Source organism: Aegilops tauschii, chromosome 2 (genome assembly GCF_002575655.3).
Source record: "Aegilops tauschii subsp. strangulata cultivar AL8/78 chromosome 2, Aet v6.0, whole genome shotgun sequence".
Taxonomy (NCBI): Eukaryota; Viridiplantae; Streptophyta; class Magnoliopsida; order Poales; family Poaceae; genus Aegilops; species Aegilops tauschii.
Genome location: NC_053036.3, coordinates 400,396,962 through 400,420,960, shown reverse-complemented (window position 1 = coordinate 400,420,960; position 23,999 = coordinate 400,396,962). Strand labels below are relative to the sequence as shown.

The following is a 23,999-nucleotide window of genomic DNA, read 5'->3' as shown; positions in this document are numbered from 1 at the left end:
CCGCCCCTGTATTGTGCGGACAAGGGGGGAGCGTCGTGACCCACCGACGCTTGCTAGAAGAGCTTTGACCATTCGGGGTTCATCATCACAAGCGTCAAGTAACGCATCCCTCACCTACCATATCGTTATTGCCCCTAATTTGTTATTGTCGCTATATACATGTTATCGCTCACAAATTGCCTAGTTTTAATGAATAAAAATACAAGTTATGCATGGATCGTTGGTACTCCTTCAATGCACCATCAGTGATGAACGCGCCACAGGCGTACAAATCTCATTCCTAACGTTAGGATATAATGCGGGCGCGACAAAAGGGGGAGCGTCAGCGCTGACGGGCACTTGCGAGAAGAGGTTTGACCGTTTAGACTTCAGCATGCATGACAAGTGTCGTATAACAAATCCCCCACGTATCATGTCGTTAATTGCTCCCAATTTATTTTCTTGCTATATAAGTAAGTACCGTCGTATTGCAAATCGCAAGACACTCGAAAGTACTCACATTTCAAAGAGAAGTAGTAGAAGGAAGGACAAGGAAGACCAAGGTCGATGGAGCCCATTCCTCTCATGACTCCCTACCAAATGGGCCCATTCGAGTTTTCTCACAGGTGAGTAACACGGCAAACTTCCCAAGCATCAATTCGCATCTGATTTGTCTCAAAAAATAAATCAATCAGTTCGCATCTGAAAGTAGCAGTGAACATCATGGAACCAGATCTCGCTAATTTCACTTCATTCATCCAGGGTCGTGCTGGCGCCGATGACAAGGTCGAGATCATACGGCAACTTCCCGCAGCCGCATGCCATGCAGTACTACGCGCAAAGGGCCACGGAGGGTGGGCTCCTCATCTCGGAGGCCACCGGCGTGTCGGCCGACGCGCAGGGGATGAGCGCCATCCCTCACACCCCTGGGATCTGGACCAAGGATCAGGTCCAGGCATGGAGGCCCATCGTGGACTCCGTGCACGCCAAGGGCGCCATTTTCTTCTGCCAGATCTGGCACGTTGGGCGAGCGTCCGACATGCGTAAGATTTCTGTTGTCGCTGTCCATTGCACTGTAGCTACAGCTGTCAGTTTTTTTTTTTTTTTTTTTTTGCGGTTGAGCTGCTGCTGTCAGTAAAAAAAAATAGTTTAGCATGTTCTCAGCTCTGATCTTCTGTCTGTGTCTGTGTTGGCCGTCAGAGCAAGAACCCATCTCCAGCACCGATAAGCCGATAGAGAGGACTCCAGAGAACTACTCCATGGACTTCTCCACCCCCAGGAGCCTCACCGAGGAAGAGATCCCCGATGTCGTCAATCAGTTCAGAATTGCTGCCCGAAATGCTCTTGAAGCCGGTAAGTTCGTTCGTTCGCTAATCCAATTCGCAGATGGTTTATGCTCCTGCTTGAGATCGAGGTTCTAATGCATGCGGCATGCGTGCGTGCGTGCAGGGTTCGACGGCGTGGAGCTGCACGCCGGGAACGGCTACCTCCTGGACCAGTTCATGAAAGACGGCGTGAACGACCGCGCCGACGGCTACGGGGGCAGCCTTGAGAACCGCTGCCGCTTCACCCTCGAGGTGGTGGACGCCGTGTCGAACCAGATCGGACCTTACTGCGTCGGCGTGCGCCTCTCGCCCTACTCCGGCTGCCTCGGCTGCCGCGACTCGGACCCGGACGAGCTGGCCGTGTACATGGCCCGGGAGCTGAACCGCCGAGACATCCTGTACCTCAACGTGGTGGAGCCCGAGATGTCGTGGGAGGGCGACGCCGGGGCGCTTGGGGCGGGCCATCACAGGCTGCAGGCGATGAGGGACACCTTCGACGGGACGCTGATGGTCGGCGGAGGGTACGGCAGGGAGGAGGGGAACTGCGCCATCGCGGAAGAGTACGCCGACCTGGTCGCCTACGGCCGCCTCTTCCTCGCCAACCCCGACCTGCCGGAGAGGTTCCGGCGGAACGCGCCGCTGAACAAGTACGACCGGGCGACGTTCTACACCGACGATCCCGTCGTCGGGTACACGGACTACCCGTTTCTCGGCCAGACGTCCAAGGGGAATGGCATGATGTAGCAAAGATGCATGCATGATACCTAAAGAACTGTGTTGCCGTTCCCTCAGTGTGGCTTCTTCTTTTATTATTTCTACTAGTACCGTCGTATCATATCAAGAGAACAATTACCGTGCTTAATAAAAGGCAACACCAGTTGGATGTTTTTCGATGATTACACTCGTTTCTTTTACTGCCGTTGCGTCTTTTTTGCTTAGCATTTTTTTTTTGTAGACTGACTTCTCTGCTTACCTGATTTGCACAAGAGGGAAACATGGGGGGGGGGGGGGGGGGGGGGGGGGGTTGGGGGGGGGGGACTTTTTTAGCAGATTTTTCTCAAAAAACAATTGGGCAGAAATTAAGCTCACAAATTAATATTTTTGTCCTTTACTCCTTTTTAGGGGTGCCTGTCTTTTACGCCTTTTTTTAGCAACGCCTTTTTTTAGAAGAGCCTGTCTTTTACGCCTATGAGACAGATAATCGAAGCCATCTGGGCCAAGGTGGCGGATCAGCCTGGTCGCCGCTTGGGCTTGCGCACGACATAGTAACATAACCTAGCCCGTGGGCCCTCGCGCACGCCCTAGCTAAATGGGCCAAGGAGTACGTACTTATACTCCTAAAAATTTCTCAAAAAAAAATATCTTCACTTCTTCATCTTCACTACTATTAAACAATCAAATAAGAACTTTCTTACGTGCACCCAACAATTAGTCCCACGAAACCGCACGACCAAATCAGCACCGCACGATTAGGCCTACAAATCTCAATATAACAGATAGGATTAACCTAATCCATTCACTGTGTGCATTTAGCAATTTACATTGACTGACCATACTCCACCCCAGAGAAAAATAGGTCCATGTCATCGATACGCTGCTAAATAAAAGGAAGAGGTGGAAAAAGTGCCACAAAAATTCCGTTTTCCTAACTGCCGGTATTCGCCCCTCGGTCCAGCCGACCCACCGCGGCTCGACCTGCCGCCGCCGGTGCCCTACCCCATATTCTGGTTCTCCTTCTCCTCCGCGGTGACCAAGGAACCCTCCACCATCCACGCGCCGCCATCGCCGCTTCCTCTTGACCTCTGCCTCAGCCGCAGTGGTTGAGCGTGGTGGCGCGGGATCCAAGCGGGCCGTCAGCGAGGGGCGAATAGCTCCCATGCGACGTCGTTGGTGTGAATTGTCTCTCATGCGACGTCGTTGGTTGTAATGGCTCTCATGCGACGTCTCCCAGCGCAGAAATAGCTCAAGCAAGACAACCCGTTTATGCGGCTAGTTGGCTGTTAGTTAGGCTGAGGTTTGGTTAGGACACCGGGGGTTATGTGCTCTGACTGGTGGGGTCCACCTAGAGCCACGTAGTCAAGAGTCAACCGTCCACGACTCGACCGGTGACTGTGTGACCGTGCCCGTGCTGGACTGAGCGAGCGGCGCCGCCGTAAGCATCTTCTCCGGCAGCGGTTTCTTCTCCGCGGTGGTGGAGCGCATTTCTCGGTAGCGGCAGAGCTATTGCGAGTGAGCCCGAAACCCTAGTCCCACTTCCCAGAATTTTGGGGGATCTGTGGCCTGATGCTGCCCCTCTGTGCCCGTTTCTTGGCGATTTAGAATCTTGATTGGATCCGGGGGCTGTTTCTTCTCCGCGGCCCGCCCGGTGGTGGAGCGCCTTTCACGGCAGCGGCTATTGCGAGTGAGTATTTTCCAAACTCTAATCCCATTCCCCAGAATTTTGGATAAATCTGTGGCCTCATGCTGCCCCTATTTCTTGGCGTTTTAGAATCTCGATTGGATAGGAGCGCGGGGGCTGAATCAGATGGAGCGAGGAGACAGTGCTTCAAATCGGTAATGTCGCCCTCTTTTCTATTTTAGTTGTTATCGAACTCGATTTGGTAGTGACTGTCGCTTACACTGCTGCCGCTGCCTGCCATTGACAAAACAGGGGAGGTTCAGGTTCTGCCACCACATTCGCAATTATAGTGGAATTTTTTCCCTGTAAAGCCAAGCTCAGTGATGGCAGTGTCCAAGACATTGATAGAGATACCACCGTTAGGTTGGATGTCGAATTTGCAGATGTTGATCCCCAGGAATTGGAGAGCATGAAGGAGAAGGCCGTGGGCAATTTGGTGGAGAGAATTGGGGAGAGTATTGTTTGGGGTCCAGAACAAGAGGTATCTCTGCAACGTTTCGATAACTATAATGGTGAATATGTGAGAATTGAAGATGGAGAATCCATGGTTGCTGAAATTGATCAGCAAGAAGGGTGGGCAAGCAAACAAGTAACATTTTATGCTGAGCTAATTGATCTGCAAACTCATTCCAGAGTTGGTTATGTGCCATCAAAGATGGCTGCACAGATGAAGATAATGAGTGGGTTTCACAAAAAAAGATGTTGGCATTGTTGACTGAACCGACTGTAGTAGCTGAAGATACAGGGATTGATGCAGATGGAGAGGAGGGAACCCATGGTGCTAGGAAGATTGTTGTTGACTGGAATGTAGTAGAGTTGAATGAAAAAACAGATTTGGTCATTACACCAATATCTGACATTGATATGGCCGAAATGTTTGGCATTCAAGTTGATGACAAAGATAAGGAGAAGGATGACAGTTCTTTGCCTGCTGATGGTAACACATGCCCTAGAAATGCAAATGAGGATGAAGAAGAGCTGATGAGAGAGGCTGCAGATGATGTGGATGATGCAGATGATAATGAGTTGGTTTGTTTGTATGACAAAGAGAACCCAGTTATTGAGGTGGGAAAGTTGTGGCCAAGCATGAAGGAGTTTAGGATGTCTTTCAGGACCTATGCAGTGAAAAAAGAATTTGATGCCAAGACTATGTGGACTGATCGAAAGAAATTTTATGCTCGGTGCAAAGGTTATGATGGTGGTGGCAATCCTTGCAAATGGTATTTGTCTGCCAGACTACAACCTGATGGAAGTACAGTAAGGGTAAATCAAATACCACACCAGCATACATGTATGACCACTTCACAGAGAGTTTCAAAGATGACATCACAGCTTTGGGTTACAGAGAAGATTACTCCTATTTTAGCCAAGACTCCAAACACTACTGCAAAGAGGCTTAAAGTTGACTTGGAGAAGCTGTACCCCATCCAGGTGCAATATACCACAGTGTGGAAAGCAAAACAAAGGGCCATGAAATCATTGTATGGTGACTGGGCAAATACATTTAGGATGTTGTATAGTTTTAAAGCAGAGGTGGAGAAGAGGTCACCTGGAAGTGTGGTGGAGATAGATACAGAGGTAACAGAGGATGGCAAGGTTTTTTCCAGCAAGTTTTTTATGTGTTTGAAGCCTTGCATAGATGGATTCAAAGCAGGTTGTCGTCCATATTTGAGCATAGACTCATCTTTTTTGACTGGAAAGTGGAATGGTCAGTTGGCTGCATGCAATGCTCTAGATGGACACAACTGGATGTTCCCAATTGCAATAGGAATGTTTCAATCAGAGACAGAGGCATCATGGATATGGTTCATGATGCAACTGAAAAGATGCATAGGGCCAGTTTCTCCTTTGGCCATCCACACAGATGCATGTAAAGGGTTGGAAAATGCAGTAAAAAATGTTTTCCCCCATGCTGAGCAGAGGGAGTGCTTTGGACATATGTGGATGAATCTGATAAAAAAATTCAGAGGAGATGAATTTGGGCGCATGTGGCCAGCAGCAAGATCCTACACCAGACAGACACATTCCTATCACCTTGGTAAGATATTGGCATCATGTAGTGATAATGAATTTGCTTCATGGTTGAACACACACCATTCTCTGTTGTGGTATAGATCAGGTTTTAATACTGCCATAAAATGTGATCATATCAATAACAACTTGGCAGAAAGTTTTAACAACAAAGTGAAGGATTTGAAAGACTTGCCTGTGCATGACATGGTGGACCAAATAAGGATCATGATCATGCGTTTGTGGGAGTTGAGAGGAAAAATTGCTAATATTTTGGAAGGGGACAAGCTTCCAGCAGTGGTACAACAGGTGGTCAACAGGAGTAGAAATCTTTCACATCTATCTGTTGAGAAATCTTCCTTGTGGGGTGCTGAAGTTAGAGATACAAAGAGTGGCAAGAGGCATGTGGTAAATACTGACTTGCATGAGTGCACTTGCCAAGAGTGGCAACACACTGGAAAACCATGTGAGCATTCCATACTTTTTTTGGCATCTAAACCCAGGTTAAATATGCACCCATATTTGCATGAGTATTATTCAGTACAAAAATTCAAAGCTGCATATGCAAGTCCAATTCCTACACAGACTGACCAATCTCAGTGGCCTGAGGTGGAAATAGAATTTACCTTGTGTCCCCCTGTCACTAGAAGAAAGGCTGGGAGGCCAAAACAGAGCAGATTCAAAGCTTGGTTTGAGAAAGGTGGTTGTAGTAAGAAGGGGAAAAAGGAAAAGGAAAAGAATGATAAGCCCAAAAGGGCTCAAAAAGGTAACAAAAATAGGTGCAAGTTGTGTGAGGTACTTGGGCACAGAGTTGGTTCATCCAAATGCATCTACACTCCTCAGAGGCCAAAGTATGTTTATGTTACTGTTTTTGCATGTTTTTGATTTTGCTACTTGTTCTAGTATCTAACCAAGTGAAATGCTTTACTTTTTAGGAGGAAGCGTGCAGAAAAAGCCCCACCTCTTGTTGTTGAACAGTGCTGGCCAGTGAAAAAAGCAAGACTCAATGGCTTTAGAAGGAAGAGCACTAAGCAGATAATGTTTGGTGACAAAGATATGGAGCAAATTGAAACTGTTACTGCTGAACATGAGCTAAGTGCTTCTGTTTTGGACGATGTGATGCATACTGAATCTGTTTTGCAGGCGCTAGGGCAATCTGAAACTGTTGCAGATGAAGCAACTGTTGTGCTGCCATGCGAATCTGCTTTGACAGCTGTGTTGCCATGTTTGGAGGTTGTGCTGCCAAGTGTTGAGTTGCAAACTGAAGTAGTTGAACAATGTGTGCCATCTACTCAAGCTGCAGAAGTGCAAACTGAAGAAGTAGGACATGGTGAGGGGCAAAAGTTGAGGGGGCCTAGTGGAGTTGGCAACAAAACCATCAGCATCAACAAACTATGCGCCGTGGAACCAAACGGTGGAAAAAAGGAGAAGAAATCGAATGGTAGAAAGAAGCAAAAGAAATAGAGTCGAAATCATTCAAATTTGATGTGAAAACTTATGTTTGTTGTCATTTGATGTGAAAACTTATGTTCTTTCATGTGAAAACTTATGTTCTATGATGTTGATTTGACTTGAAATAAAATTCAAATTTGAACCGACATTCAAATTTGAACCTATCTCCAATATTTTTGGAGTTCATTTGTTTGTTCTGTGATGTTGCATTGTTTTATGTACTACTATGCACTTTAGTTCATAAATCCAACCCTTTTTGTGAAGTCCAACTCATAGTTACTGAAAATGTTGTCCAAACAGGCTCCAAAGTAAGGGAAAACGACCCCATTTCTAAGCAAGTTTTTTTCGACCTTCTCAAAATCACAAAAAAAGATTTTCTTAGCTTATATTATACCTATATAGGATCAATACGAAGTCTCACCTTTTTTTTGAATAAGTATTCATATTATTAATTTATTTTTGAAAAAACACCCTTTAATACAAAGTCAGCAATAAAACAAGTTTAAAAATTAAAAATGCAAAAATAACTTCAGATCCTCCTTAGTCACTCCAAAATGAAGCTAAGGTGAGGTTTTTGATTTTTTGCATTTTCAAAACCTCAAACCCTCTTCTCACTCCTTTGAACTCTATGCAACCTCTGTCGAGATAGTCCAATTTGTGAAGGTTTTTTCATGCAAAGATCATTAAATCAAGTTTATCATTTTATATCATAACTATGTAACATAACAAGACTATATGCGCAGGTTTTTCATTTTTTAGATTTTTTTTGAATTAGTTATACACATTTGAATGTTCGGTCAAACCTTTCAAAACCCTGTTGACTGCCTCCAAAACCCCGTAACCCTAGCGCCAAACGTCCACCGTCGATCTAACCCTAACGCCAAACTGCGGCCATCGGATAGGCCTTCTAGAAGGATTCCGCGGGGGCGATCCGTGGGAGCCCTGATTCTCCAATCTGATTGGCCACCGTTTTTTCTCTCTGTTCGAACAGATAAGGTTGAGCGGGGGAGCATCTCAGTGACCGTTGGGCCGAGCGGATCGGGCCCGGCAGAGCTTGGCGTGCGTGCGCACGGCCGTCGAGAGGGGGGATGGCCTGCATGCGAGAGGGTCAATGACATGTGGGCCATCCCTGTCCCATGCATGCCATGCAACGTCGCAGCCTAGCTATTCTGTGCTCGTGACCGCACGGCCGTGGAGAGGGGGGGATGGGCTGCATGCGAGAGGGTTAATGACATGTGGGCCATCCCTGTCCCATGCATGCCATGCAACGTCGCAGCCTAGCTATTCTGTGCTCGTGAACGCTGTGACACAGCCTAGCCATTTGCATGCGGGCTTGCATGCACGCATCGACGCAGTAAAGCGGGCAGCGGCAGGGGCGCAGCGTATAGGTACGTCGCATCTAAGCCATTTTAACAAATGCATGTTTGAACCTGAGACGAACGCGTCGGTGGTGCAGCTCCTTTTTCAGTGTCACGCGTGGATGAACGGGCTTGTTTCCCACGCGGCGTCACCGCCGATGCAACGTCGATGCAAGTGCACGAAACGATGCATCTCGCCTGTGCCGCCCGTGCCTCTTTGGATGCTCTGCCCGCCATTTTTGAATTAATGCCCGCAATTACTTATGCCAGTACGAACGGAGAAGAGAAAACGATCGAGAAGGCACCGTGTACACATTGACCACGGCTGCAACGCGGCTATAAAAGGGCACCATTTCCTCATCCCTCTCACACTCATCTCTCAAGCCTCCTCCGCTTCTTCTTTTCGAGCCAAATCCACCACTCGAGCCACCATGCAGTTCAACGGCCCTACCTACCGTCGTCCGCGCATCGTGCCGGAGAGGGAGTGCCCGGCCGGAGTCATCGTCGAGAATAGCCTGAGGGTGTGGGCCATCTCAAGGTGGAGGGGCCCTAGAGAGCTGGCTCGCTTCTTCCTCCAAGCCGGCTACCGCCACCTCCCTCCGGGCACTCCGCCCATGTTCCACCTCCACGACCAGTACGATGGCAACGCCAACGGCTTCCCCATCGGCCTCTACGTCACCTTCACCAACCCCTACGACGCTCACCACCTCCTCGGCGAGGTGTTCTGGTGTGGATGCGAGTTTATCGCGTTCACGACCTACAACATCTTCACCAACTTCCACCACATCTTCCCTCACCCCAACGGCATGCACACCCTCCCCTACCAGATGCCGGAGAACGACGAGTGAGGGGCACCGGCTAAGGAGGAGGGGCGGAGGAGGGGCGCCCAAGGAGGAGGGGCCAAGGAGTTGTTCGAGTGCGAGTCTTTCTGTCTAACTAGCTTGTGTTTGTGTTGGTTCGGGCGTGTGTGCCCGGGTCTTCTATCTATCTAGTTTTAATTATTTTCCTTTCATGTTTTATGGACTATATGTTGTAAGGGGATGCCCCTCTATATGTTCTATCTATCTATGCTACTAGGGTACCCGATGCCCCTCTATTGTGCTATCTATTAATGTTTTTTCGGGCCTAAAGTTTCTCCATTGCATTTTATTTATGTGGCCATGTGAACTAAAAAATGCACTAAAACATGATCCAATCATATAAGTTGTTGTTAGCACGTGTCTAGTTAATTATCTTCCTTTTATGTTTTATGCACTATATGTTGTAAGGGGATGCCCCTCTATGTTGTAAGGAGATGCTACTAGGGGCACACTAGATGTCTTCTTTTTTTGAGAGGGGCACAACCTTTTTCGGTAGAAACACACGAGTAAAAACTTTGAAAACACCATAGCACAAATCAAACAAATTTAAAAATGATGCTTGGTTGAAATAAACTAGAACCAAACAATTGCAACTTTTTTGGTTCACAAAGACTGCAAGTTAGACTGCTAACTAGAACCAACCTTTTGTTTTAGCCGAAACAACACGGGACCCTACCATCGGACACGATAGCTTATGCATAAAAATAGCTCAAATAATTATCAGATGAGTTATCTCAAAAAAGGTGACTGCAGAAAATTTAAAATTTGTGAAATAACCTAAAGCCGAAAAGATATATCGATGTCAATGACCGTGTGCACTTTTTTTTGCACTAGCTACACTTCTCTTATCAATGGGCCTGGATATGTTCTATTCGGCCCTGCCTAACTTCTATATGGGCCTGGCCTTTTCGGGCAACTGTGGACGGACCTTTTTTTTCTTTTCTCCCTCTACCACTGAAACTGAAACTGACGACGAACTGAAGAACTGAAAAAAGGGGCCGAAACAGAGTGGAGAAGACATGCCGAATTCGTACAGCGCAACACTTTTATTCAAATATCCATATCATTACGATTACAAATCATACCCAATCTACTCACTTACGACTAATTATCATCACATAAACAAATGCGAGAGCAATTACACAAACATAAAAAAGTCCGGCCATCAGCCCCATCAAATTGCCCTGCTTCTGCAACTCGATGAGTTTCTTCATCTGCTTGTTCAGCTTCTTCAGCTCTGCCGTCACTCCTGCATCCCCCACAGTAGCACCAATGGAATGGGCGGATCCAGGGGCCCCAGATCCAGACGCGCCCGATCCAAACTTGCCCAACTTCTCCGCCTCCAACGGTAAATCGAGCTCTCCTGATGCACCCTCCAGTTGAATCCGCTCTATGTACTCATCTAGCCACTCAAAATGGGTGCATTGCTTCAATTTCTGAAATCGGAAAGATGAACCCTAAATCCCAAATCCAATGAAAAAGGGGAAAATATGAAATTGGGAGACAAAAACCAAAATTGGCATATTGAGAAGTAAAATCTCACCTTTCCCTGCTCTGGTTTGCTCTCGCATTTCACGAATTCCCGCCCAAGGTTGCCGTTCTTGTCGGTCGTTGTGACTAGCCGCTTCAGGGGTGCGATACGTGGGCATGCAGGGCACCTTGTCATGGGCACTGCGCCATAGCGCGGCCATGAGCGGCGGGAGGCTGAAGCGGAGCTCGACATTGCTAGGTCGCGGCCCGGAACGGCGTTGCTGTGCGTCGTCGCCGGAGAAGAAGAAGGGCGGAAGAACGGGCCAACAACGGTCGGGGAGGGGGGGAGGATGGGCTCGGGTGCTGCACGGCTCGGGGCACGGCTCGGTGTCCTCTTGTACCAATGCTGGCCTGGATAAGTTAGTGGGTCCCATGCTGTGGGTCCCGCTCACCTGACCAATGCGGGCTGAGTTGGATTAGTTAGTGGGTCCCACGATGTGGGTCCTGCTCACCTGATTCGAGTTTTAAACATGTGTCTTTGGATTAGGCAGCAGTGTCGCATGGGAGCTATTTTTTCCAACGCAGATGTCGCATGAGAGCTATTACAACCAACGACGTCGCATGAGAGACAATTCACACCAACGACGTCGCATGGGAGCTACTCGCCCGTCAGCGAGGAGTGGATGAGGTGGTAGACCCGGACGGCGGTGGCTGCGTCGCCCAGCTCAACGCATGGAAGGACGACGAGTGTGATATCGATTTGGAGTCATGGCGGAGATACAGTTGCAGCCGCTGTCACTACTCCTCGCCCAGCCCCGAGTGCGAGGCGTTGCAACGCTCTTCTTTGCAAATCCAGCGCAGGACATCCGGCCATACAAGCTCGATGTCGTGGTGGCCGAGGCCACTTGCAACAGCATGGTCTGGCCAGGGGGTGCTATGCGCTCAGGCCGTATTGGTAGAGGACCGTGACTGTGAGTCTGTGACGATGCGGTGGTGCGTGCAAGCCTGACGTACCCAACTAGGAGGATGTTAGACGACGGCTGACGAGATCAATAGCGATTTGGGTATGTCAAATGTGGGTTGGGGAACTCTGAGTGAGCCTACTGTTCTGTATGTACGTACAGAACTTCAAAAAACTACGATAACAATTACTAATTACTATGTCAAGCGAGATGCAAAAAGTCAAATTTGATTATAGAAGTAGCAAATTAGAACTTACTATAAATAGTAGTATATATGTTTATGATACAGTGTGAATTGTGGAAGTTTGGTATTGCTCATAGTGATACACACACCATTTTCTTCAGTGATATATACATCCTTTATCAATTCTCTAATCGTTCCTGATATATCAAAGTGGAATCTCTTTTTAGATATTGACGTGCAGAGAAACTGTGTCTCGACTTTCTTTCTTCTTTCTTACTCTGATATTTCTCTTCCCTGCTTTTCTTCTCTCTGATGAGAATCCCCCTCCCATCTTCCACATCAAAGAACAGCAAGCGATGAGTTTGAGAGAACGAGAAATACTACTGGCCACTCTCCTATGACCATTTTCATCTCTTCTCTCTGTAGGACGATGTTGCGTTTCCCTATGACAATTTTCATCTCTTCTCTCAGTAGCATTTATATTCAGATTTGACAGGAATAGCAACTAAACCTATTAAATAGTTATGTTAAGCTAAGCATCACCGCTGTAGATCTCCTCCACCCCTTTGGTTAATTTCCTCACTATCACGGTTCAATAGGGAGATGCTTGAACTTAAAATCGAAGGTCCTTCTCCCAATCTGGCCTCCTCCCCACTGGATTCTCCCGATCTGGTCTTCTCGAATGTGTGCAGTTGGTTGGAGCCGTGTTAGAAGAATTCCCCCAAAAGATGCATTGGCTTGATGCAAATGGTCATGTCTACTGCCCAGCATGATACAAAGGTAGTGTATGTGTTGTGCAAGTTGTAACGAATTGATTTTGAAAAAAATGTACAAAGAATTTGTGGCGAATTCCAAGTACACAAAAGGTGCACAGATTTTGTGATGAATCCATGTTTGGATTTTTTTTTGGTCTCTATCTCCAACTCCTTTGATTCAAGACTATTTGGATTCTTCTCCCTTCACGACTGCAGTTACCTCTCTTTTGGTTCACTAATTCATTCTTTTTGTCTCCAACTCCATTGATCAGATCCGTTTAATTCTGTACCAATGCAAGCAAGGGTAGTAGTAATGTAGATAAGCAAGGGCAGGAATGCTTCACTCTTTGCTATGAACAAATTGCCTAAGTAGCAGTAATGCAGCTAAAGGTAATTTGTGTTGGGGATCGTTGCAGAAATTAAAAAATTTCTACGCATCACCAAGATCAATCTATGGAGAGACTAGCAACGAGAGAGAGGGGAGTGCACCTTCATACCCTTGAAGATCGCGACGCGGAAGCGTTACAAGAACGCGGATGAAGTAGTCGTACTCGCAGCGATTCAGATCGCGGTTGATTCCGATCTAAGCGCCGAACAACGGCGCCTCCGCGTTCAACACACGTGCAGCACGGGGACGTCTCCTCCTTCTTGATCCAGCAAGGGGGAAGGAGAAGTTGGGGAAGAACTCCGGCAGCAAGACGGCGTGGTGGTGGAGCTTGCAGTTCTCCGGCAGGGCTTCGCCAAGCTCAACGAAAGAGGAGGGGGTGTTGGAGAGGGGGAGGGCTGCGCCTTGGATGATGTGTTGCTGCCCTCCCTCCTCCCACCTATTTATAGGGTGAAGGGGGAAGGGGGCCGGCCCCTCTAGATGAGATCTAGAGGGGGGCGGCGGCCAAGGGGAGGAGACTTGCCCCCCAAGCCAAGGGGGGCGCCCCCCTTAGGGTTTCCCCCAAACCCTAGGCGCATGGGCCCTAAGGGGGAATGGCGCACAGCCCACTTAGGGGCTGGTTCCCTTCCACATACATCCCATAGGGCCCTCCGGGGCAGGTGGACCCTCCCGATGGACCCCGGAACCCCTTCGGTGCTCCCGGTACAATACCGGCAAACCCCCGAATACTTCCCGTGACCGTATAATGACTTCCCATATATAAATCTTCACCTCTGGACCATTCCGGAACTCCTCGTGATGCCCGAGATCTCATCCGGGACTCCGAACAACATTCGGTAACCACATACTATTTCCCATAACAACTCTAGCGTCACCGAACCTTAAATGTGTAGACCCTACAGGTTCGGGGACCATGTAGACATGACCGAGACATCTCTCCGGCCAATAACCAACAACAGGATCTGGATACCCATGTTGGCTCCCACATGTTCCACGATGATCTCATCGGATGAACCACGATGTCGGGGATTCAATCAATCCCGTACACAAATCCCTTTGTCTACCGGTATGATACTTGCCCAAGATTCGATCGTCGATATCCCTATAACTTGTTCAATCTCGTTACCGGCAAATCTCTTTACTCGTTCCGTAACACATCATCCCGTGATCAACTCCTTGGTCACATTGAGCTCATTATGATGATGTCTTACCGAGTGGGCCCAGAGATACCTCTCCGTCACACGGAGTGACAAATCCCAGTCTCAATTCGTGCCAACTCAACAGACACTTATGGAGATACCCGTAGTGTGCCTTTATAGCCACCCAGTTACGTTGTGACGTTTGGCACACCCAAAGCATTCCTACGGTATCCGGGAGTTGCACAATCTCATGGTCTAAGGAAATGATACTTGACATTAGAAAAGCTTTAGCAGACAAACTACACGATCTTGTGCTATGCTTAGGATTGGGTCTTGTCCATCACATCATTCTCCTAATGGTGTGATCCTGTTATCAATGACATCCAATGTCCATGGTCAGGAAATCGTAACCATCTATTGATCAACGAGCTAGTCAACTAGAGGCTCACTAGGGACATATTGTGGTCTATGTATTCACACATGTATTACGATTTCCGGATAACACAATTATAGCATGAACAATAGACAATTACCATGAACAAGGAAATATAATAATAACCATTTTATTATTGCCTCTAGGGCATATTTCCAACAGTCTCCCACTTGCACTAGAGTCAATAATCTAGTTACATTGTGATGAATCGAACACCCATAGAGTTCTGGTGTTGATCATGTTTTGCTCATGGAAGAGGTTTAGTCAACGGATCTGCGACATTCAGGTCGGTATGCACTTTACAAATATCTATGTCTCCATCTTGAACATTTTCACGAATGGAGTTGAAGCAACGCCTGATATGCCTAGTCTTCTTGTGAAACCTGGGCTCCTTGGCCAGGGCAATGGCTCCAGTGTTGTCACAGAAGAGAGTCATCGGGCCCGACGCATTGGGAATAACTCCTAGGTCGGTAATGAACTCCTTCATCCAGATTGCTTCATGTGCTGCCTCCGAGGTTGCCATGTACTCCGCTTCACATGTAGATCCCGCCACGACGCTTTGCTTGCAACTGCACCAGCTGACTGCCCCACCATTCAAAATATACACTTATCCGGTTTGTGACATGGAGTCATCCAGATCTGTGTTAAAGCTAGCATCGACGTAACCCTTTACGACGAGCTCTTCGTCACCTCCATAAATGAGAAACATATCCTTAGTCCTTTTTAGGTACTTCAGGATATTCTTGACCGCTGTCCAGTGTTCCATGCCGGGGTTACTTTGGTACCTTCCTACCAAACTTACGGCAAGGTTCACATCAGGTCTGGTACACAACATGGCATACATAATAGACCCTATGGCCGAGGCATAGGGGATGACACTCATCTTTTCTCTATCTTCTGCCGTGGTCGGGCATTGAGCCGTGCTTAATCTCACACCTTGCAATACAGGAAAGAACCCCTTCTTGTACTGATCCATATTGAACTTCTTCAATATCTTGTCAAGGTATGTGCTTTGTGAAAGACTAATGAGGCGTCTCGATGTATCTCTATAGATCTTGATGCCTAATATGTAAGCAGCTTCTCCAAGGTCCTTCATTGAAAAACACTTATATATTCAAGTAGGCTTTTATGCTTTCCAAGAATTCTATATCATTTCCCGTCAATAGTATGTCATCCACATATAATAGGAGAAATGCTACAGAGCTCCCACTCACTTTCTTGTAAACACAGGCTTCTCCATAAATCTGCGTAAACCCAAACGCTTTGATCATCTCATCAAAGTGAATGTTCCAACTCCGAGATGCTTGCACCAGCCCATAGATTGAGCGTTGGAGCTTGCATACCTTGTCAGCATTCATAGGATCGACAAAACCTTCCAGCTGCATCATATACAATTCTTCCTTAAGGAAACCATTAAGGAATGTCGTTTTGACGTCCATTTGCCATATCTCATAATCATAGAATGCAGCAATTGCTAACATGATTCGGACGGACTTCGGCTTCTCTACGGGTGAGAAGGTCTCATCGTAGTCAACCCCTTGAACTTGTCGATAACCCTTAGCGACAAGCCGAGCTTTATAGATGGTCACATTGCCATCCGTGTCCGTCTTCTTCTTAAAGCTCCATTTATTTTCTATGGCTCTCCGATCATCGGGCAAGTCTGTCAAAGTCCACACTTTGTTTTCATACATGGATCCTATCTCGGATTTCATGGCTTCAAGCCATTTGTTGGAATCTGGGCCCGCCGTCGCTTCTTCATAGTTCGAAGGTTCACCGTTGTCTAACAACATTATTTCTAGGACAGGGTTGCCATACCATTCTAGTGTGGAACGTCTCCTTGTGGACCTACGAAGTTCAGTAGTAACTTGATCCGAAGTTCCTTGATCATCATCATTAACTTCCTCTCTAGTTGGTGCAGGCACCACATAAACATTTTCTTCAACTACACTACTTTCCAGTTCAAGAGGCAGTACTTCATCAAGTTCTACTTTCCTCCCACTTACTTCTTTCGAGAGAAACTCTTTCTCTAGAAATGATCCATTCTTGGCAACAAAGATCTTGCCTTCGGATCTGAGGTAGAAGGTACACCCAACAGTTAACTTAGGGTATCCTATGAAGACGCATTTTTCTGACTTGGGTTCGAGCTTTTCAGGTTGAAATTTCTTGACATAAGCATCGCATCCCCAAACTTTCAGAAACGATAGCTTAGGTTTCTTCCCAAACCATAATTCATACGGTGTCGTCTCAACGGATTTCGACGGAGCCCTATTTAAAGTGAATGCGGCAGTCTCTAAAGCATAACCCCAAAATGATAGCGGTAGATCAGTAAGAGACATCATAGATCGCACCATATCTAATAGAGTGCGATTACGACGTTCGGACACACCATTACGCTGGGGTGTTCCAGGCGGCGTGAGTTGTGAAACAATTCCACATTTCCTTAAGTGCGTGCCAAATTCGTGACTTAAATATTCCCCTCCATGATCTGATCGTAAGAACTTTATTTTCCTGTCATGCTGATTCTCAACCTCACTATGAAATTCCTTGAACTTTTCAAGGTCTCGGACTTGTGTTTCATTAAGTAGACATACCCATATCTATTTAAGTCATCAGTGAGGGTCAGAACATAACGATAACCACGGCGAGCCTCAACGCTCATTGGACCAAACACATCAGTATGTATGATTTCCAATAAGTTGGTTGCTCGCTCCATTGTTCCGGAGAACGGAGTCTTGGTCATTTTGCCCATGAGGCATGGTTCGCACGTGTCAAATGATTCATAATCAAGAGACTCCAAAAGTCCATCTGCATGGAGTTTCTTCATGCGTTTGACACCAATGTGACCAAGGCGGCAGTGCCACAAGTATGTGGGACTATCATTATCAACCTTACATCTTTTGGCATTCACGCTATGAATATGTGTAACATCACGTTCGAGATTCAATAAGAATAAACCATTGACCAGCGGGGCATGACCATAAAACATATCTCTCATATAAATAGAACAACCATTATTCTCAGATTTAAATGAGTGGCCATCTCGCATGAAGCGAGATCCAGATACAATGTTCATGCTCAAAGCTGGCACTAAATAACAATTATTGAGGTTTAAAACTAATCCCGTAGATAAATGTAGAGGAAGCGTGCCGACGGCGATCACATCGACCTTGGAACCATTCCCAACGCGCATCATCACCTCGTCCTTCACTAGTCTCCGCTTATTCCGCAGCTCCTGTTTTGAGTTAAAAATATGAGCAACTGCACCGGTATCAAATACCCAGGAGCTACTACGAGTGCTGGTAAGGTACACATCAATAACATGTATATCATATATACCTTTAGTATTGCCGGCTGATACGTCTCCGTCGTATCTACTTTTCCAAACACTTTTGCCCTTGTTTTGGACTCTAACTTGCATGATTTGAATGGAACTAACCCGGACTGAGCTGTTTTCAGCAGACTTTCCATGGTGTTATTTATGTGTAGAAACAAAAGTTTTCGGAATGGCCTGAAACTCCACGGAACATATTTTTGGAAAATATTAAAAATACTGGAAGAAGAATCCACGTCAGGGGGCCCACACCCTGTCCACAAGGGTGGGGGGCGCGCCTGCCCCCCTGGGTGCGCCCCCTGCCTCGTGGGCCCCCTGACGCTCCACCGACCTCAACTCCAACTCCATATATTCACTTTCGGGGAGAAAAAAACCAGAGAGAAGGATTCATCGCATTTTACGATACGGAGCCGCCGCCAAGCCCTAAAACCTCCCGGGAGGGCTGATCTGGAGTCCGTTCGGGGCTCCGGAGAGGGGAATCCGGCGCCGTTGTCATCATCAACCATCCTCCATCACCAATTTCATGATGCTCACCGCCGTGCGTGAGTAATTCCATCATAGGCTTGCTGGACGGTGATGGGTTGGATGAGATTTATCATGTAATCGAGTTAGTTTTGTTAGGGTTTGATCCCTAGTATCCACTATGTTCTGAGATTGATGTTGCTATGACTTTGCTATGCTTAATGCTTGTCACTAGGGCCCGAGTGCCATGATTTCAGATCTGAACCTATTATGTTTTCATGAATGTATGTGAGTTCTTGATCCTATCTTGCAAGTCTATAGTCACCTACTATGTGTTATGATCCGGCAACCCCGAAGTGACAATAATCGGGACCATTCCCGGTGATGACCATAGTTTGAGGAGTTCATGTATGCACTATGTGTTAATGCTTTGTTCCGGTACTCTATTAAAAGGAGGCCTTAATATCCCTTAGTTTCCGTTAGGACCCCGCTGCCACGGGAGGGTAGGACAAAAGATGTCATGCAAGGTCTTTTCCATAAGCACGTATGACTATATTCGGAATACATGCCTACATTACATTGATGAATTGGAGCTAGTTCTGTGTCACCCTATGTTATGATTGTTACATGATGAACCGCATCCGGCATAATTCTCCATCACTGATCCAGTGCCTACGAGCTTTTCACATATTGTTCTTCGCTTATTTACTTTTACGTTGCTATTGTCACAATCACTACAAAACCCAAAAATATTACTTTTACTACCGTTACCGTTACTTCCATATTACTTTGCTACTAAAACTTTGCTGCAGATACTAAGTTAACCAGGTGTGGCTGAATTGACAACTCAGTTGCTAATACTTGAGAATATTCTTTGGCTCCCTTGTGTCGAATCAATAAATTTGGGTTGAATACTCTACCCTCGAAAACTGTTGCGATCCCCTATACTTGTGGGTTATCACGGGCCTTCTTATCCGCTAAGTACTTGGGGCAGTTCCGCTTCCAGTGACCATTTCCCTTGCAATAAAAAGCACTCAGTCTCAGGTTTGGGTCCATGCTTTGGCTTCTTCCTGGCAACTGGCTTACCGGGTGCGGCAACTCCCTTGCCGTCCTTCTTGAAGTTCTTCTTACCCTTGCCTTTCTTGAAACTAGTGGTTTTATTGACCATCAACACTTGATGTTCCTTTTTGATCTCCACCTCCGCCGATTTCAGCATTGAATATACCTCAGGAATGGTTTTCTCCATCCCCTGCATATTGAAATTCATCACAAAGCTCTTGTAGCTAGGTGGAAGCGACTGAAGGATTCTGTCAATGACCGCGTCATCCGGGAGATTAACTCCCAGCTGAGACAAGCGGTTGTGCAACCCAGACATTTTGAGTATGTGCTCGCTGATAGAACTATTCTCCTCCATCTTAAAACTATAGAACTTGTCGGAGACTTCATATCTCTCGACCCGGGCATGAGCATGGAAAACCATCAGCTCTTGGAACATCTCATATGCTCCGTGCTACTCAAAATGCTTTTGGAGCCCCGATCCTAAGCTGTAAAGCATGCCGCACTGAACCAGGGAGTAATCATCACTACGCGACTGCCAGGCGTTCATAACGTCTTGAGTTGCTGGGAAAACAGGTGCTTCACCTAGCGGTGCATCAAGGACATATGCTTTCGTGGCAGCTATGAGGATGATGCTCAAGTTACGAACCCAGTCCGTATAGTTGCTACCATCGTCTTTCAGCTTGGTTTTCTCTAGGAACACGTTGAAGTTGAGGGCAACTTTAGCGTGGGCCATTTGATCTACAAGACATATTGCAAAGATTTTTAGACTATGTCCATGATAATTAAGTTCATCTAATCAAATTATTTAATGAACTCCCACTCAGATAGACATCCCTCTAGTCATCTAAGTGATACATGATCCGAGTCAACTAGGCCGTGTCCGATCATCACGTGAGACGGACTAGTCATCATCGGTGAACATCTTCATGTTGATCGTATCTACCATACGACTCATGTTCGATCTTTCGGTCTCTCGTGTTCCGAGGCCATGTCTGTACATGCTAGGCTCGTCAAGTCAACCTAAGTGTTTTGCATGTGTAAATCTGGCTTACACCCGTTGTATTCGAACGTTAGAATCTATCACGCCCGATCATCACGTGGTGCTTCGAAACAACGAACCTTCGCAACAGTGCATAGTTAGGGGGAACACTTTCTTGAAATTATTGCGAGGGATCATCTTATTTAAGCTACCGTCATTCTAAGCAAATAAGATGTAAAAACATGATAAACATCACATGCAATCAAATAGTGACATGATATGGCCAATATCATTTTGCTCCTTTTGATCTCCATCTTCGGGGCGCCATGATCATCATCGTCACCGGCATGACACCATGATCTCCATCATCGTAAGAATTTACCTCCTATTGAAGAAATACATGGTCTTAATTTACCGCCTGTTGAAGAAACATATGATCTTAATCCATTACCTATTGAAGGAACTCATGGTCTTGATAACCCGACACAGGTAGTAAAGGTAAATTCTCTCTATAGATTTGATGAAGGTGATATTCCTCACTATAAGTCTGCTAGACAATGCCTAGAAGAGTTTGATAATTTTATTGTCAAACAAGAAAACTTCAATGCTTATTTGGTAGACAATTGAAATACAATTCTGATATGCTTGAACACTTGAGTAATTATATGGCTACTGTTAAAGGTGAACTTAAACTCATTAGTAAACATGCTTCTATGGTTACCACTCAAGTAGAACAAGTACTTAAAACTCAAAATGATTTGCTCAATGAATTAAATAATAAGAATAATGACTATGCTATTAGAGTGGCTACTAGAACTGGTAAAATGACTCAGGAACCTTTGTATCCTGAAGGCCACCCTAAGAGAATTGAACAAGATTCTCAGAGAAATAATATTGATGCACCTAGTCCTTCTAAAAAGAAGAAAAATAAAATGATAGGACTTTGCATGCTTCTAGTGAACCTATTGCTGAACCACCTGAGAATCCAAATGATATATCTATTTCTGATGCTGAAACACAATCTGGTAATGAACATGAACCTAATGAAAATGTTAATGATAATGTTCATGTTGATGCTCAACCTAGCAGTGATAATGATGTAGAAATTGAACCTGCTGTTGATCTTGATAACCCACAATCAAAGAATCAACGTTATGATAAGAGAGACTTTGTTGCTAGGAAACACGGTAAAGAAAGAGAACCTTGGGTTCAGAAACCCATGCCTTTTCCTCCGAAACCATCCAAGAAAAAGGATGATGAGGATTTTGAGCGCTTTGCTGAAATGATTAGACCTATCTTCTTGCGTATGCGATTAACTGATATGCTCAAAATGAATCCTTATGCTAAGTATATGAAAGAAATTGTCACTAATAAAAGAAAGATATCGGAAGCTGAAATTTCCACCATGCTTGCTAATTATACTTTTAAGGGTGGAATACCTAAGAAACTTGGAGATCCAGGAGTACCAACTATACCATGCTCCATTAAAAGAAACTATGTTAAAACTGCTTTATGTGATCTTGGAGCCGGTGTTAGTGTTATGCCTCTCTCTTTATATCGTAGACTTGATTTGAATAAGTTGACACCTACTGAAATATCTTTGCAAATGGCTGATAAATCAACTACTATACATGTCGGTATTTGTGAGGATGTGCCTATTGTGGTTGCAAACGTTACTATTTTAACAGACTTTGTTATTCTTGATATTCCCGAGGACGATAGTATGTCTATTATTCTTGGAAGACCTTTTTTGAATACTGCAGGGGCTGTTATTGATTGCAACAAAGGCAATGTCACTTTTCATGTTAATGGTAATGAGCATACGGTACACTTTCCGAGGAAACAACCTCAAGTCCACAGTATCAATTCTATTGGAAAAATTCCATCGATTATTTTTGGAGGTTTTGAATTTCCTCTTCCTACTGTCAAGAAGAAATATGATATTCTTATTATTGGGGATGTGCATATCCCCGTTGAGGTAACATAGTGTCATTCGAAATTTCTCCGGTTCCATGTTATTCGGAATGAGTTTGTTAACAAGACTTGATCAACCTTGTTAATGGATTCCTTTTGATGAGCATGAGATGGATGAAACTAGAAGGCACAACCTTCTGTACCCTCTTTCTACTTTCTGTTATTTAGTTGAAATAAAGCAAAAATAGTATTTTCCTGTCTGTTTTCTGAATTATCCGTGCAGTATAAAAATACCCCGAAAATAAAAGTTCTCCAAATGCCCTGAAAATGGAATATGATTTTTTTCTGGAATATTTGAGAATATCTAGCACTGAGAATGCAGCAGGGGGAGCAAGCACCTAGCCACGAGGGTCCAGGGCGCGCCCACCCCTACAGGCGCACCCCCTGCCTCGTGGGCCCATGGTGGCTCCCCTCCACTTATTCCTGCACCCACACACTTCTTCTTCCTCCCAAAAAATCACCATCCAGCTCAAGCACGAGTTCTAGCTCATTTTGCTGCGATTTTCGATCTCCTTGCTCAAAGCACCTCTCACAAAACTGCTTGGGGGGATTGTTCCTTGGTATGTGACTCCTCCATTGGTCCAATTAGTTTTTGCTCTAGTGTTCTATTCATTGCAAATTTGTGCTGCCTAGGTGACCATGTTCTTGAGCTTGCATGTCAAATTTATATGGTTCCAAGTAGTTCTAATGCTTGATTAAGTCTCTAGGCACTTGTAGGAGTAGTTGCTATCAATCTTGTTGAGCTTGGTTCACTTTTATTTGAAGCTACTAAAAATTTCAGAAATTTTCAGAAAATAATGAAGAGATTTTTGAGGGGCTCATCGAGCCGAAGCTCGAAGGAAAAGCAAAGTGAAGAGGCACAGAGGCCCAAATATAATTTGCCTCACACCACGGAGGTTCGGCCATGTGAATGGCCTTCCAATGATTTCTTGAGAGCAGCCGGGATTTATGATGATTTTTATGAATTGGCTGAGAATGCAGGCCTCACCGACTTCCTCCGCGACCAACGCAAACAGTATCTCTTACTCACCAATACTTTTGTGCAAAACTTCTACTATTATCCTAAGGAATCACCACCTACAGTAGAGTTTCATTTATATGATGTGATTAAGAAGATGCCACTAGATGAATTTTGCAAGGTTTGCAAAATACCTTTTGAGGGTAGTTTAGATGAACCACATCGTAAAGATGTGGATGGGTTTATTGACACTATTACTGTAGGGGAAACTAGGAAGGTTTCCGATGCAAGAATCACTAGCATACATTTTCCTGTTTTACGCTACTTTGCCATATTTGCTAGTCGCTGCTTAATTGGTCGCAGAAACTGTGGAAACCTTAGTGTTCCTGATATTATTATTTTGTTCCATGGTTTATTCTGTGACAACACTGTTAGTATGGGTGGTATTATTGCTAAACAGTCAAGTCTGAACCGTACAAAGGGCCCCATCTTTGGAGGTATTTACGCTTCACGCCTTGCTGCACAC

The 23,999-nt window shown here is 45.7% G+C and overlaps 1 protein-coding gene across 1 annotated transcript; it reads left to right on the top strand.

The window, feature by feature from the left end:
• The first annotated feature begins 480 nt into the window (after positions 1–480).
• Positions 481–2,203, top strand: LOC109777152 (putative 12-oxophytodienoate reductase 12). The gene is made up of 4 exons (XM_020335802.3): positions 481–605; positions 742–1,022; positions 1,180–1,332; positions 1,429–2,203. Exons 1-4 carry the CDS (start codon positions 547–549, stop codon positions 2,046–2,048), a joined length of 1,113 nt encoding a protein of 370 aa, XP_020191391.1. The 5' UTR covers positions 481–546; the 3' UTR covers positions 2,049–2,203.
• The last annotated feature ends 21,796 nt before the right edge of the window (positions 2,204–23,999 follow it).